The sequence below is a fragment of the Cryptomeria japonica genome, chromosome 6 (genome assembly GCF_030272615.1).
Source record: "Cryptomeria japonica chromosome 6, Sugi_1.0, whole genome shotgun sequence".
NCBI lineage: Eukaryota > Viridiplantae > Streptophyta > Pinopsida > Cupressales > Cupressaceae > Cryptomeria > Cryptomeria japonica.
In genome coordinates this window covers 233,444,056-233,460,124 of record NC_081410.1, presented here as the reverse complement: position 1 = coordinate 233,460,124, position 16,069 = coordinate 233,444,056, and the positions used below count along the sequence as shown (strand labels likewise).

General features: G+C 35.4%; 1 protein-coding gene across 6 annotated transcripts; it reads right to left on the bottom strand.

The window, feature by feature from the left end:
• Positions 1-7,246: 7,246 nt before the first annotated feature.
• Positions 7,247-15,848, bottom strand: LOC131071409 (uncharacterized). Of its 6 annotated transcripts, XM_059207331.1 has the most exons (9): positions 8,859-10,454; positions 8,680-8,742; positions 8,497-8,574; positions 8,294-8,365; positions 8,122-8,152; positions 7,956-8,024; positions 7,791-7,859; positions 7,584-7,698; positions 7,247-7,468 (listed from the first exon to the last, which is right to left on the bottom strand). In XM_059207331.1, exons 1-8 carry the CDS (start codon positions 9,033-9,035, stop codon positions 7,676-7,678), a joined length of 582 nt encoding a protein of 193 aa, XP_059063314.1. In that variant the 5' UTR covers positions 9,036-10,454; the 3' UTR covers positions 7,247-7,468; positions 7,584-7,675. The 6 variants fall into 6 exon arrangements, 3 of the variants coding, with proteins under 3 accessions (XP_059063314.1, XP_059063315.1, XP_059063313.1); XM_059207332.1 differs by lacking the exon at positions 7,247-7,468 and having other exon boundaries at positions 7,630-7,698; positions 8,121-8,152; positions 8,859-10,456; XM_059207330.1 differs by lacking the exon at positions 7,247-7,468 and having other exon boundaries at positions 7,630-7,698; positions 7,956-8,152; positions 8,859-10,456.
• Positions 15,849-16,069: the final 221 nt, after the last annotated feature.

The following is a 16,069-nucleotide window of genomic DNA, read 5'->3' as shown; positions in this document are numbered from 1 at the left end:
CCCACCCTCCTCCCTCTCTCTCTCTCTCTCTCTCTCTCTCTCTCTCTCTCTCTCTCTCTCTCTCCCTTTTCATTCACATCTTTTCTACTACCAATAGCACATACGGGGTACTGAAACTATTAGTTCATTGCCTTGCCATAACTTTTTTAAGGCAAAGGAGCGCGTAGCGGTACTTATTACTTGTACTGAGCCCATTATTCATTACCATGTGATAACATTTTTAAGGCTTAGGAGCGCGTACGCGCTACTTATTAGTCCACAATGAGAATAAAGAATACTATTGGGTTTGTCAACATTTTATGGACTAACAACATGTACGCGGTTTATAGACATAGTTTTAGTTGCCCAAGAGCCTCAAAAGAAGTTTTTGAGGTTGTTAAAGGCCCCACTGGAACTGTGTCTGCACTTCTATCACTGTTTTATACATAGAAGTAAGTGATTTTTTTGTTTTTGCATGATTTCAAATGATTGAATTGTTGTTCTTATTAGTTTTTGTCAACAGGTATTGTGATTGTTTAATAGTTTGATTCCAAAAAATAGTGATAAGATGCATATTTATGGTTATTTATTTGTTTATGAACTTTTGTTTACATATATATATATATATATATATATATATATATATATATATATATATAATATGATTCTATTTAGGACAATCGATATCAACCATGGGAAAGAACAAGCGAGGAACAATGGAACAACGAGAGGCTCAAAAGGAAAGACAAAGGCATCATATGAAGAAATTGCATGACATGAGAGCAATGGGAGAAGAAGGTATGTCATCCTCAACATCTCAATTCAATTTACCAAACGAATATAATGCACCTAATGTAATTGAAGAAGAGACATTTGATTTACCGTTTGAACCTAATGCAATTGAAGAAGATAGCGCATTAAATAATCAATTAAATGATGGACATATTGCACCTTCTCTACTTGATGAATGGAATGTACATAATGCACCGATGTTAACACCTCCTAGAATCATTCGTAGGAAACCAAAGTATCTAATTAACATTGATGAGAATATATTGAAGTCAATGCCCAATAAAATGAATGAACGAACTTGTAGGAGAATGGTTAAAAGAAATATGGCAAATTTATTTTAATAACTTAAATCAAACCACAAGATGTCAATTAATTGTTCAAATGATTAAAAATTTGAATTTTAGAGAGACAATAAAAATTCCATGCCTAAAATCAACTGAAAGTAACAATGAAAGAACTATTGTGAGAAATCTATTTGATGCATATCAAGCTATTGGTTCAAAATCACGTACTAAAGATTCTAATGCTACTCAACGTGTCATTACATCAACCATAATGATCAAGAAAATAAAAAAAGATTGTTTGATAAGCAAAACAAGTAAGTCATTAAATGTTAGTAGAACAACATTAAGTAAAACATTAAAGATGCGGGAAAAAATAGAGGAACCTAACAATAATTCTCTATGGGCATTCTCGGGTAGACTACCACGCAAAGACAAGGTTGTTGTTGATGCACTAAAAACATTAATTGAAAATTTTTGGCATGACAACACAAGAGTTTCGCCCAACCAAAGAGATTTTGTTAGAAGGTGAATTGGGTCTACAAATCGTGAGGCACATGCCAAACACTATTTGGATATGACTCAAACTAAATTTTATGAAAGATTCCTTCAAAAGTTTCCTCAAATAAAAATTTCTCAAAGATTTTTTGAAATGTCAAAACATTTTTATATTAATATTAATCATGTACGCACCACGTGTTGTTGTAGAATGCATATTGAATTTTCCATGCATTATGATATTTTTTGTCATATTTGTTCTACTTTGCACACTAACGATGTTTTGTAGGAATGTAATATACAAGCACCTCTTAAGTCGGTAAGAGAATTTATTTCAAGTGTGTTATGTAATAGACATGATGGTTGCATTTATTATAAGATGTCTTGTTTGGAAGGTTCTTGTGCTATATGGGGTGGTTTGCAATGTTTACCAAGATGCGTACATTTGGAGAGCACACATGAAATTGGTACGAAACTAGTTTCTTTCGGAAAATACAAGATAATCACATATGGAGTTAAAGATGGAAAATATTTGAAGAGATGTGAGCTAGTGAAAAATGATATGTGTAGCTCAATTTATGAAAATGTTTCAAGAGAAACTAGTTTATGAGTACATAATGCATACACATAGAGCTCGATGGTTAGATGAGAAATTCAAGTTATGTAAGGACACATTTCCTCTTGGCACCATTGTTTCTATCGTTGATTTCGCTGAAAATTATACACAACAACTTCAAAATGAAGTGCAATCCATGTATTATCACTCTACACAAGTTTCTATTTTTGTACACATAGCATTCATGCATGCAGATGATAGCACAGAGGATGCTAGAAATTTTGTAAGAGAGTATCACTTCTACATAAGTGATGATCGTACTCATTCATGGGAGTTTGTACAAGGATGCTTTAAAGTTTTCTATGATTTTTTAAGGGAAAGGAACATACAATACAATCGACACTTAATATGGTCAGATAATTGCACCGCACAATTCAAGAATGCAAGGATGTTTTATTGGTTGACAAGGATGCATATGACAAGTAGTGTACAACATTTTTGGAATTTCACTGAGGCTGGACATGGTAAGGGAGAGCACGATGGTGCAGGAGCATGTGTGAAAAGAGCCCTAGCTAGGGAAGAATTCAAGTACGAAGGTGGTACTGAGTTGATGAATGCAGAAACAATTGTGCGATGGTGTAAGTCTACGATGGGTCTAGGTAATCCAGGTACGTCAATGGTTCGTAGATATTTTTGGTTGATCATTGAATCTAACATTGAAAACTATCTAGATTGTTGTATAGTTGCAGGATCAAGTGACATGCACTCATTTATGAGTTCAAATTCAAGTTCACTGGTAATTTATATGAGATAGATGGTATTTTTTTGCTCTTTATGCATGTATTGTTTGTGGGAAGAATGTGAATCACAAGAGTGGGTTGACAAATGGTCTTGTAGACCGCTGGTTCCCATTGATTCATATCAAATTCCCAAAGCACTACAATTGAGCCAGATGGAGACATCAGTGGATTTTGACCATGTATCCGACCTAGTGGATTCAGGTGATTTTTTGAGTTAATTTTTTTGCAAGTATTCTTTTTGGTTCATTTTATTGTACATCATACTTTATTTTTGGTATCAATTAACACGTTATAAAATGCAGGTCATGTGTATGCAGTTGTTGCAGAAGAGAACAATGAAGAAGGAACATATTACTATTTGTGTCATTGTGTTGAGCCTAAAAGAAAATTGACAACCACAATCATTGACGGAGAGGGTATTGAGTACCCAACAGGGTCTGTTGTCATGACAGGAACATGGCTTCGGAGATACCCTATCAAGAATTTTGATGTTTGGTTGTTCGAGGACTTTGAAACACAGAGACATATTCTTCATTTCTTTAACCTTGTTGTTGCGACAAATATTCATTTGATGAAATATCGTGGTAGACCTCATAACAAGATTTTATGGAAAGTTCATGAATCTGACCATGAGGCAATACTTGACACAATACGGGTTAGAGCCGATCCTGAAGGCTCACTTGATTGATTCTACGGTTCAGAGTAGAATGATTTTGAGAATTTTGTATAAATTGTCGACGAATTGTTCTATATTCATTTTTTGTATATATAAATGCCCACAAGCTGATTTTTATATGTTTAGGGGCATAATTTTGTATATTTAAATGGCAATGAGCTGATTTGTACATATGTACATGCCACATTTTGTATATTAAAATGGCGATGAGCTGAATCGCACATATTGTAATGCCAAATTTTGTATAAAAGCCCATGAGATGATTTGTATATTAAAATGGTGATGAGTTGAATCACACATATTGTAATGCCAAATTTTATATAAAAGCCCATGAGATGATTTGTAAGACATTTTTTTGTATAATCAAATAGCCAAGAGTTGATTTGACCATATTTAGAGGCATATTTTTGAATAATATGTGACAATGTTTTGTGACTATTTTGTGTGTCAATGTTTTGTGACTATGTTTTGAGTATATGTGATGTATCCCTGGTCAATCATGAGCATTCTTGATTCTTGTATAATCATTAAGAATTATTTGAGTCCTTATCGGGTCATAGGGGTCATAGATTGAGACTAGATACAATTTGAGCAAAAATTGTCATTGTTGTAAAAAACAATTGTCAAAAAAGTTGTCAAGTAACTTCTACATTGCATCGGTAGGGTATGACACTTGACGTTCCAGTGCTTTGGGATGCACGACAGGGGCATTCTTATCGTAAAACTGCCCACCCGGACATGCTCATGACGTCGGTTTATGCACACGACGAACCGAATCAATTCTAGCCAATCCTGCAACTTTGCATTGCATGCAACTGATGACTTTTGCAGCAGGCGAAAAAATACTACCAATTGAAGATGGCTCCGAGTCGTCAAAAACCAAGAGAGGACATTGTAGAGGAGCCTCACGCGACCCCACGGGTTCAAACGGATCGACCATATGTGTCCTGGATTGGAAGAAATAGTCCGTCAAAATTTGACAATTTTTTGGACTCATGACACTTGAGAGATTGCACCGGTACGGTATGACTCTCGACATTTTGGTGCTTTGGGATGCATGACAGGGGCATTCCTAGCATAAACTTGCCCACCTGGATGTGCTCGTGACGTCGGTTTGTGCACACGATGAATCAAATCAATTCTAGCCAATTTGGCAACTTTGCATTGCATGCAACTAATGGTTTTTGTGGCAGGCAAAAAATGCTACCAATAAAAAATGACTCCGATTCGTCAAAAACTGAGAGAGGACATTGTAGAGGAGCATCACGCGACCCCACGGGTTCAAACGAATCGACCATATGTGTCCTAGATTGGAAGAAACAGTCTGTCAAATTTTGACAATTTTTTGGACTCATGACACTTGAGAGATCGCTCCGATACGGTATGACTATCGACGTTCCAATGCTTTGGGATGCATGAAAGAAGCATGCCTAGTGTAAACCTGCCCACCCGGATGCGCTCGCGACGTCGGTTTGTGCACACGACGAACCAAATCAATTCTAGCCAATCTGGCAACTTTGCATTGTATGCAATTGAAGGTTTTTACAGCAGGTGAAAAAATGCTACCAATCGAAAATAACTTCAAGTCATCAAAAACCGAGAGAGGACATTGTAGAGGAGCCTCACGCAACCCCATGAGTTCAAATGGATTGACCATATGTGTCCAGGATTAGAAGAAATAGTCTATCAAAATTTGACCATTTTTTGGACTCATGACATTTAAGAGATCGCACGGTACGATATGACTCTCGACGTTTCGGTGCTTTGGGATGCATGACAGGGGCATGCTTAGCGTAAACCTGCCCACCCGGATGCGCTCGTGACGTCGGTTTGTGCACACGACGAACCAAATCAATTCTAGCCAATCTGGCAACTTTGCATTGCATGCAACTAACGATTTTTGCAGCAGGCGAAAAATGCTACCAATTGAAAATGGCTCTGAGTCGTCAAAAACCGAGAGAGGACATTGTAGAGGAGCCTCACGTGACCTCACGAGTTCAAAAAAATTGACCATATGCGTCCTAGATTGGAAGAAACAGTCCATCAAATTTTGACAATTTCTTGGACTCATGACACTCAAGAGATCGCCTCGGTACGGTATGACTCTCGACATTCTGGTGCTTTAGGATGCACGATAGGGGCATGCCTAGCATAAAAATTCTCACCCAGACGTGCTCGTGATGTCAGTTTGTGCACACGACAAACCGAATCAATTCTAGCCAATCTGGCAACTTTGCATTGCATGCAACTGACGGTTTTTGCAACAGGCGAAAAATGCTACCAATCGAAAATGGCTCTGACTCGTCAAAAACTGAGAGGCCATTATAGAGGAGCCTCATGCGACTCCATAGGTTCAAACAGATCAACCATATGTATCCTAGATTTGAAGAAACAGTCCGTCAAATTTTAACAATTTTTTGGACTTGGGGCACTTGAGAGATCACACGGTACGGTATGACTCTAGATGTTCCGACGCTTTGGGATGCATGACAGGGACATGCCTAGCATAAACCTGCCCACCTGGACACACTCGCCATGTCAGTTTGTGCACACGACGAATCAAATCAATTCTAGCCAATTTGGCAACTTTGCATAGCATGCAACTGACGGTTTTTGCAGCAGGTGAAAAAATGCTACCAATCGAAAATAGCTCCGACTCGTCAGAAACCGAGACATGCCATTGTAGAGGAATCTCACGAGACCCCACGGGTTCAAACGGATCGACCATATGTGTTCTGGATTTGAAGAAACAGTCCGTCAAATTTTGACAATTTTTTGGACTCAGGGCACTTGAGAGATCGCACCGGTACGGTATGACTCTTGACATTCTGACGCTTTGGGATGCACGACAGGGGCATGCCTAGCGTAAACCTGCTCACCCGGACGTGCTCGCAACGTCGGTTTGTGCACACAACGAACCGAATCAATTCTAGCCAATCTAACAACTTTGCATTGTATGTAATTGACGGTTTTTGCAGCAAGCGGAAAAATGCTACCAATTGAAAATAGCTCCGACTCGTCAAAAACCAAGATAGGCCATTATAAAAGAGCCTCACGGGACCCCACGAGTTCAAACAGATCGACCATATGTGTCCTGGATTTGAAGAAACAGTCTGTCAAATTTTGACAATTTTTTTGGATTCAGGGCACTTGAGAGATCGCACTGGTATGGTATGACTCTCAACGTTCCAATGCTTTGGGATGCACGACAGGGGCATGCTTAGCATAAACCTGTCCACCCGGACGCGCTCGTGACGTCGGTTTGTGCACACGACGAACAAAATTTGACCATTACGAGCATGAGGGTGCTCTCGCATCAAACACATATTGTTGTTTATATTCATATTGTTGATTTTTGTTGTTTATATTCATATTGTTGATTGCATATGCAAATATTCATTTAAATTTATAAAAAGGAAGCCACCAAATACAACGAATACACAATAATGAACTGAATACAAGGAGTTTTGTAGGGTTAATTCAACATTTTAGAAATTTTATCAAATCATATTCCATGATTGCAATGTTTTATATCATATATTTTTGTTGTTTATATTCATATTGTTGATTACATATGCAAATATTCATTTAAATTTATAAAATGACAACCACAAAATACAACGAATACAAAATAATGAACTCAGTACACATTTATTGAATCGAATATCGATATTTATATATATAAAAAAAGGCATGTCTGCCAAGTCAATACAAGTATTACAAAAATGTGGCATATGCCATGTCCAAATCGATATACAATAAAAATGTAGAATATATTTACATGTATTGGTCATTCTATGACCAAAACTAACACTATATGATCTTAAACTTGTGGTGGATCATCAAAATCAAGCCTGTTCAATGCAGTACAAGGCTCTATAGATGGCTGCAAAACCACAATTCAAAAGCCAAGTTAGAATTCTTTTGTAGAAAATAGTTCACAATTAACAACATAACTATGCATTTAACTTTAATTCATTTGCAATTGAAATGTAGATTACCTCATCGGCTGATCTAGGAGCTAATGTCTTCGCTCTCCTCTCCTTGTCACTCTTAGGAGTTTTTCTTGAAGACATACTTAAATGGATCCACGTTATGGTCGTACCGTGAAGGGGTCTATTGTAGATTAAATGTACAATTAATACAATGTACTAACACAAATATATCAAGAATACTTAAAAGCTATAATATAGAGAACAATTGCCTACTTGTGCCTGATATGCTTCTCCAATGGACTGAGGATGGCTCACCATTGATGTAGAAACTGTCGCTATTACCTATACAAAAAATGTTCAAAGATTAAATACAATTAATATAATGATAAGTATTGAAGGTTAAAAACAATTAATTTTACATATCAAACAAAACTGTACCGGATCTTGAGATGCTTCTCCAGTGTAAGGAGGAGGGTTCGCCATTGATGAAATAGGTATGGATATTTCCTGTATGAAAAAATTATAAGATTATAATATATCACAAGTTCACATGTACGTGTGCATATAATCATGAAATCAAGAAAATAAAGTAGAGATACATACCTCCGCCCTCTTTTGATCCACGGGCGAATCAGCTGCATTCAACAAATCCACATAGCTCAATAGTCGTTGTACATGTAAAATAGATAAAAAACACTAATCAATCTACAAACCCCAACTAATACTTGATTTCAACATTTTCAAACAATTGTACAACTAAAAATGTGTTCAATTACCTTCTTCCTACATTTTGGCGTCTTCGAGGAATCCTTTTTCTTAGGACGAGCCCTAGATGTGGAGGGGGTACCCTAAAAAAACAAAATTAACATGAGATATTAGTACAGATAATAAATTAAACATAATTTTAAAAATCTAAAATGAAATGACTTGCATATTTCATCAAAATAATACATAAAAAGGGTTGTACAAAATATGATACCGTATAGCCTTGTCGGCCAAAATCGATCGCTAAGAGCGTGATGTCATCAATCTGGGACATTTCGTCCCCTGTCAACACCTACAAACCAGAAATTGGACCAAGCATTAAAGATAGTTAGTATATATTATATTTTTTTGGATTCAAAGTGTACTATTCTATTTTAACATGTTACAAAATTTATACCACAGGCATCGAAGTTGCAGCTATGGTAACTGGGGGAGGAGTATGGGATACCGTTGCTGCATCCTGAAATGCATATTATTTGTCTCAATTTAAATCGATGTATAAATGAAAATTCATTTATGTAATTACAAATTTAAAGTGACTGATAAATAAAATGCTATGAATTCAAATCAACACACCTGTGTCTGTGGCTCATGGGCAAACACCATGTCCATCAACTCATCTGTCAGCGCGAAATCCTCAATCGTGTGGGTCTGATATCTACTCCCGCAAATCATGCACAAATTAGATGAGGATCCATTTGCACCGGCTGCATCATCTACCCCCGAGCATATCCCCGAAGAGCTGACACACATATGCTAGATGGGCTCTTTGTCACCACCTAATGGCTCATCATCCAATACAATAGGGTGTGCTAATGATGTCCCATGCTGGATGATGGCACCAGTCAATGCTGTGGCCGCCTGAAGAGTCTGTAGCTCCATCGACTCTTTCAGCTCTATTGGGACAACCTGATGCACCTTGGGTTTGGGTGCTAGGGGCGGTGACTCTCCACAGGTAATCCCCTACGGGCTCTAGGTCTATCTTGGGTAGAGCCACCACCTCCACCATGGAACTCTCTCATGTCAAAATAGTTTGGGCACACATTAAGCACAAACTCACAATATATTTTTCTCAAAAAATATAATGGCACCTCATAATTATTACAAGGTGGATCATCAAAGACCATCCACCACCTCTGCCAAAAAAGATTCTTCATCTACACATTGGTACACCAATGTATGAAAAACCTCTTTGCATTAAGAGGTAATGACTGACCAGTTTTGGGATCAATGAAAAGGGCACATATTTGTTGTTTAGTAATATTTTTGTTTTTTACTCCATCGTATGATAGCCCATCGACATAGAATTGACGACACCTATCCCTAAAGCTTCCCCATTTGATATTTTGTGTGGAAACAACTATGGCACCACTAGCTAATGTTTCTAGGCTAGTGGCGAGGGATAGATGATGCTCAAGTTCAGAAGTTTTCAATTTAACAATCAGTCTATTGATTTTAGATGTATTTTGTCCTAACTGATTAATTAATTGCTCATGTGTTTCGGGTGTGCAGTCAAAAGGAAGAATTGGGGGTTGTTCTTATGTGTTTTCAAGAGATGCATTTGGTTGTTCTTGTGGGTTTTCAGGAGGTGCATTTAGTTGTTCTTGTTTTGGATTAGAAGAATCTGGTTTTTGAGACAAAAAATGAAAAAACCTAATCAAAATTAATGAAATTAAATTCAAAATGTAAAACAAATTGAACAAACAGGAAAGAAAGACAAAAATAAACAAAAACTAACCTTGATCCATAGCTTGGAGGACAAATCTAGCACCCCATTCGTGGTTTAGGAGAAGAAATGGGTAAAAAACAAAGTAAAAAATGCGTTATTCACGAGTAACTGAGACCTAGTTTTTTTTTTTAAACTTTTTTTTACCAGGCATCGCGTACGCGGTTATATTTGGATTATTAGCGCATACACGCTCATTTTCCTATGAGCAACACATACGTGCTCATTTTCCTAGGCGTAGTGCGTACGCACTCATTTTCCTAAAAGCAGCGCGTACGCGTTATCTTCTCTAGGCTTGGGAAGAACAAACCTAAGCACGTATGCAGGAATTTCAAATTTTAAAACCGCGTACGCGCTGCTTGTTTTTCAATGTTTTTTTTTTTGGTGGTGTTCACTTTCCTGACCACCATCTTTGTGCACATACCCATTTGTTCATTATTCCACTAAAAATTTCTTATATTATTCTATTGTAATTAATATTAAATTATTATTATATTATGATATTATAATTAATTTAAATTATTATTAAGATGTGATTATATTATTATGTTTTAATGTATTATTATTGTATATTATCAAATTATTATTATTATATTTTTATTTTATAATCCACCTTATCCTTGAAAAATAGGTGGACTTTTTGTAGGAACACTTTCAATGCCCCATAATTAATAATATTAGATTGAGATAATTACAAAGTTATATTAAATTATTACTAAGATAATATTATTATGTTTTAATTTATTATTATTTTATATTATCAAATTATTATTATTATATTTTTATTTTATATTCCTTCTTATCCTTATCCTTGAGAAAAAGGTGGACTTTCTACAGGGACACTTTTAGTGCCCCATAATTAATAATATTATATTGACATAATTAACTGATTGCATGATGGTGATAGACAAATTGATTCATCATTGGCAATTGAGAGATAGTTAGCATTATAGTTAGCAGTAAATAATTAGAACATTAGTTCATAAGTGCATGGGAGGAGAAAACAAATAAAATTGATATTAAAAAATAATAATGAAACATTCTTTTGTTTTTCATGCATTTAAGTGTCACAAATATGTCAAATTAAATGATTCTAATTTTTATTAAATGATGTTTTTGCATCCATATGTGAATTTAATAGCTTTCGTGTAAACTTCGAGCAAATGTATTATTTTATTCATTAAAATGTTATGATTTTGACCTTCACTCAAAGGCTATGTGTATATTACCTTCGAACAACAGACTCAAAAGTACTTTGGTTCAAAAGTGGTTGTAAAATTCTTTTGGGACTGCTTAGATTTTTTTTTTTTTTTTGGTTGTTTTGAGTTTGCAACCCATTATTGTGGGATCGCCCTTTACCAATATATGAAGAACTAATCACCAAAATACACCAAAACAAGGGAACTGCCAAATGTGGGGAACTGCCAAAAGTCACATGCACAATAAGCCCAACATCTAATAGAGATAATAGAATTTGCTAAATGGGTTTAGTTTTGTTAAAGAGAAAATGAAGGTCACCTATTATGCTAGAAGAAGTCCATGTTTTCTTCCAGATTTTGGAGCCAGAAAAACCATACATCTGCAATTCTAATAAAGTGCACAAATCATGTAAGATGACATATTCATGATTACGTCTAAACCACATTTCTTTGACACATACTACAAAGGTATCCCCATTGTTTGAAAAGTAGGCATAACAATAAGTATGAGGGTCGTGTGCCTACAAAACTATAAAAAGATAATCAGGTACCAGGGAGTTGAAGCTCTCTAGTTGATAATAACACAACAGTGAGGAGACATGACCCATTTGAATGGATATCTATTTCCAAAGAGATGTGTCTCCTCAATAAAAAAATGAAGGTATAAAAAGAGTAAGCAATTAATGGAAGAGGATCAACAAGATGAATCATTTCCCATAAGATAGAGAGCAGCGATCATGGAGACAATTCCAGTTCATCACAACAGATTTCTAGTTACCACAGACTATTATTACCAAAGCTTATATTTGGTAGTATACATGATAATTTGGCCAAACATTGTCTTATATATATACGTGTTGCTTATGTATAATAGAGAATGCGTAAATATATGCTCATATGATTGAATATAAGGTGTGCTTGATTGTCTGAAACCCACCTTGTAGGGAGGGCCTCGGGTGTAAGTAAAAGGAGTTGAAGAGAGAAAAATAAGTAGGTTGTCCTAGAGTTGACCATAATGGCTCCTAGGATGCAAGAGCACTTACGGAGAAGAGCCAAGGAACACATTTACAACCTCTATTTAACTCCACAAGATGGCACTTGTTAGGAGGATGAGACATTAATAGGGAAAGCAGGTACAAACAACCCACTAAGTAGGCCACTTCGGTAGATGTCCATATTGACTGCCCACCGAGGCCAAGAGGGCTCTGACATTCACTCCGCTCTTGGGCTTAGTGTAAAAATGGCTTCGGGCAAACCTATCCTATCCCTTCCTCCAAACCCTGATATGCGTGTATAAAATAATTATAGATAGTAGTTAAATGCAATGTGATCTTGTCTAACCTTAGTAATTAAATACACATATATTGTATATGTTACTTTTGTTATGATTGCAAGATTCAAATTTAGAATCACATTATTTGAAGAGATATTTTACTCGGCGAGATGTATCCCTAACCCTAATTTGTTGCAATTGCGATCCAAGGGAAAATTAGGAAGGGGACATTACATCATTCCAGCTTTCAAACTCAGCAACAAGGCCACACAAAATTCATCATTCTAGCTTTCAAAATCAGCAATGGGGTTGCACAATCACAACCATAGTTTGTGTAGAATAACCTCTGTTATTCCAACAACATTCCATCACTTCTCTTAGAAAGCTTCTATCATTTCTATTTTATTTTTAAATCTAACAAATTCAAGCTTTCAAAATCAATAACAGGACCACACAACCATGACCACAGTTTCTGTTATAAAACTTGTATCATTTCCATTCTTTTTAAAGAAATCCAACAATATTCCATCATTCCAAATTGTAAATCAACAGTAGGGTACACAACCACAACCACAACCACAATTTCTATGAAAAAGTCTCTTCATTTTCATTTTTACCACAACAATAGTTTTAAATAAAAATCTCTTATCATTTCGATTTTCTTCAAATGGATTCAACAACACTCCATCATTCCAGCTTTCAATAACAGGGCCACACAACCACAACCACAGTTTCTGTAGTAAAGTCCTCATTTTACCATGACCACAGTTTTTGTATTAAAGTCCTCATTTTACCATGACCACAGTTTTTGTATCATAGAATCTTATGATTTCCTTTATTTTTTTTAAAAATCCATCTGATTTTCAGAACACCAAATTTTCCAAATAAATCCAACAATATTTCATATTATTTCTATAGAAAAGCTTCTACTAATTCAGCTTTCAAAATCAACAGTGCCACACAACCACCATTTTTTTCAAAAAAAATCCAATCATATTCCAGCTTTCAAAATCAACAACAGAGCTCCACAACCATAGTTTTTGGATAAAATTTTTTTACCATACGCTGATGACCACATTTCCATTTATACCACAACCATATTAACTGTATAAAGCCTCTTTATGGTTTAAATTCCTTTCAAAAAAAATTTCAAAGAAATTCATTGGGTTTCCAAAACTCCAGATTTATTTTAAAGAAATCCATTAGGTTTTCAAACTACCATAATTATCAAAGAAATCCATCAGATTTTCATTCAATTAACCAATTTTCATCATATCATCTATTTTATTCATAGATTTGTAATTTTATTATCAAGTTTCCATTTCCATTAACTAGTAACCAGTTTTTATCATTCATGTCTCTCCATCTCTATCCATAAGAATTCGATTCCCCTTCATTCAATAAAATTTTAAACAAATTTTTATCAGTCAATTTTCATAATCGATGCCTCTCCCAATACTGATGTCTCTACATCCATTAAAAAATTATAATCATTGATGCATGTAGGGGAAGAGTACCAATAGATAACATAGTTCCAATAACTGCCACCTTATTGTCATGTTGACCCCCCAACAACCGTCCTAGTGAAAACACCATTAATAAATTTGTTTTGTACCAATAGCCGATCATTTTTTGTAATTAATTGGCCCATTTGTGCACAACTATTGGAACATTTTTCCCATTTGTGCACCACTATTGGGACATTTGTCAACAAGTACTAGCGATTTTGAGTTGACGGTTACTGGAACATCTTTAGTTAGGTATCAGGGGACACTTTGAAATGTGTACTTTTTGACCTTTGTGCACATAATTGATTCCACAATGTGCATCGTTACTACCCAGAAGCCAAATCAATAGTTGTAAGTAGTTAAGTCGCATATGAAGACAACTCTTAAAAAAAATCAAAATCCGATGTACCGTTTAAGATCTGTGAGTGCGTGAAGTTAGCTATGACAACTACTGGTGCTCTTCCCCTACACCATACAAATTTTATAACTAATTTTCATCGTAATGTCTCTTCATAAACTAATTTTCAAATTTAATCATTGATGTCTCTCCATCCACAATGAATGATGTTTCTCCGTCATTAAAACTTTTTTCCATCCATAAAAGTTTCATCATTAATGAGTGTCTATGGCAATTAGCTTTTATCACCGCCATAAAGGTTTTCATAGAAACCATTTAAACCGAAAAGAAATAGAATCTCTATTAAAACCCTTCTTCTTGTAGATAGACGGGTTGAAAACCTTAAATATATAAAACGCCTCAATTCTTAGTAGTAAATGAAGAATAAAAATATGATGACTAACCCTAGCACAAAACAGAAATTAAGCATTATTGAACTTACCAAACATCTCACAATCTCTGTCTTTTTCTGATTTTAAAAATTATTTCCGAAAGTAATCTATGCTAGTTTTATTTAATTTTATAAAAACTGACTTTTTTTCCTCTAATTTTGCTTACCTTTCTTTATCTTTCCAATTCCGTCCGATCTGAAAAATTCAAAACTCAAGTTTCCATCGAACTTTGTGATATACAATATCTGTCCCTCAAAATCAACCACACAATACAATGCTGTGTCACAAATATAACAACAAAAACAATCATATATGTACTTGAATAAAAAATTAAATTGCTTACCAGATAATTTCAGCATTACATGAAGCTGCATGAAGCTACGACCAAAATTCCTCATATGGAGTATATTGAAACTTTAACCCTAGACAGACATAAAAGCTGCCTATATAACTTCTTATAAACCCTAAATCATCTGAAACCCTAAGACCAAACTGAAATAAAGAATCACCGGTTATTTTATTTTATAAACCTATGAATGAACATGTAGGTTCCAGAAGTGTGAAAATCGAGGATATAAGTTATCAGACAGTCGTTTTCTGGTCAAGTTTTTGGTATTTTGGGCAATTTCTTTGTTTTCTGGCAAGTTGTGTGTTGTTACAGTAGAAATAAACACTGAAATTTGTAATATTTATGCTTTTTACGTCCATTTGAAATGGACAATCTGATTTTTCTGGTTCTGGTTCTGGTCAAGTTTTCGGTATTTTGAGCAAGTTGTTTGTTTTCGGGCAAATTTTGTGTTTTTATAATACAAATGAGCAATCTGAAAGTTGTTACATACATGCTTTTTACGCCTATTTGAAATGGACAACCTGATTGTTGACAGTTTCCCGAAGACGATTCGAACTGTTTCATCCATAGATTTTTCCGTCTCCCCGTGCAAAGTGTGGGAGATGAATGAATAGCTTAGCTTACATACATGCTTTTTACGCCTGTCTGAAATGGATTGTTCGTTCCACTGTTTCTCCTTTTCCCATTTTTGCTATTTTTGTGAAGACGGGCAGAAAAATAACTCCATTCGCTGTCCGTTTGGCATCTGTGAATACGCTCATTACACATCCAAAATGGCACCCAGGTAATTGACAGTGAGCCAAAATTAATCATTTGTCCTTTGTTTTAAATGTTTGTTATTACTTTTTACATTATCATAAATTAATTTATTATTAAACTTTGTGTTTACCAATTTGTCCTATAAAGGGGCTTCGGCCCTAGCTCATCCGGTCGTGGATCGCAA

Excerpts from the sequence above, each read along its gene's own strand:
- LOC131071409 (XM_059207330.1), bottom strand. The coding sequence starts at position 9,035 with ATGTGTGTCAGCTCTTCGGGGATATGCTCGGGGGTAGATGATGCAGCC. Across the intron at positions 8,743-8,858 it reads CCCATGAGCCACAGACACAG|GATGCAGCAACGGTATCCCA; the intron begins GTGTGTTGATTT and ends TATGCATTTCAG. Across the intron at positions 8,153-8,293 it reads CGCCAAAATGTAGGAAGAAG|CTGATTCGCCCGTGGATCAA; the intron begins GTAATTGAACAC and ends TGTTGAATGCAG.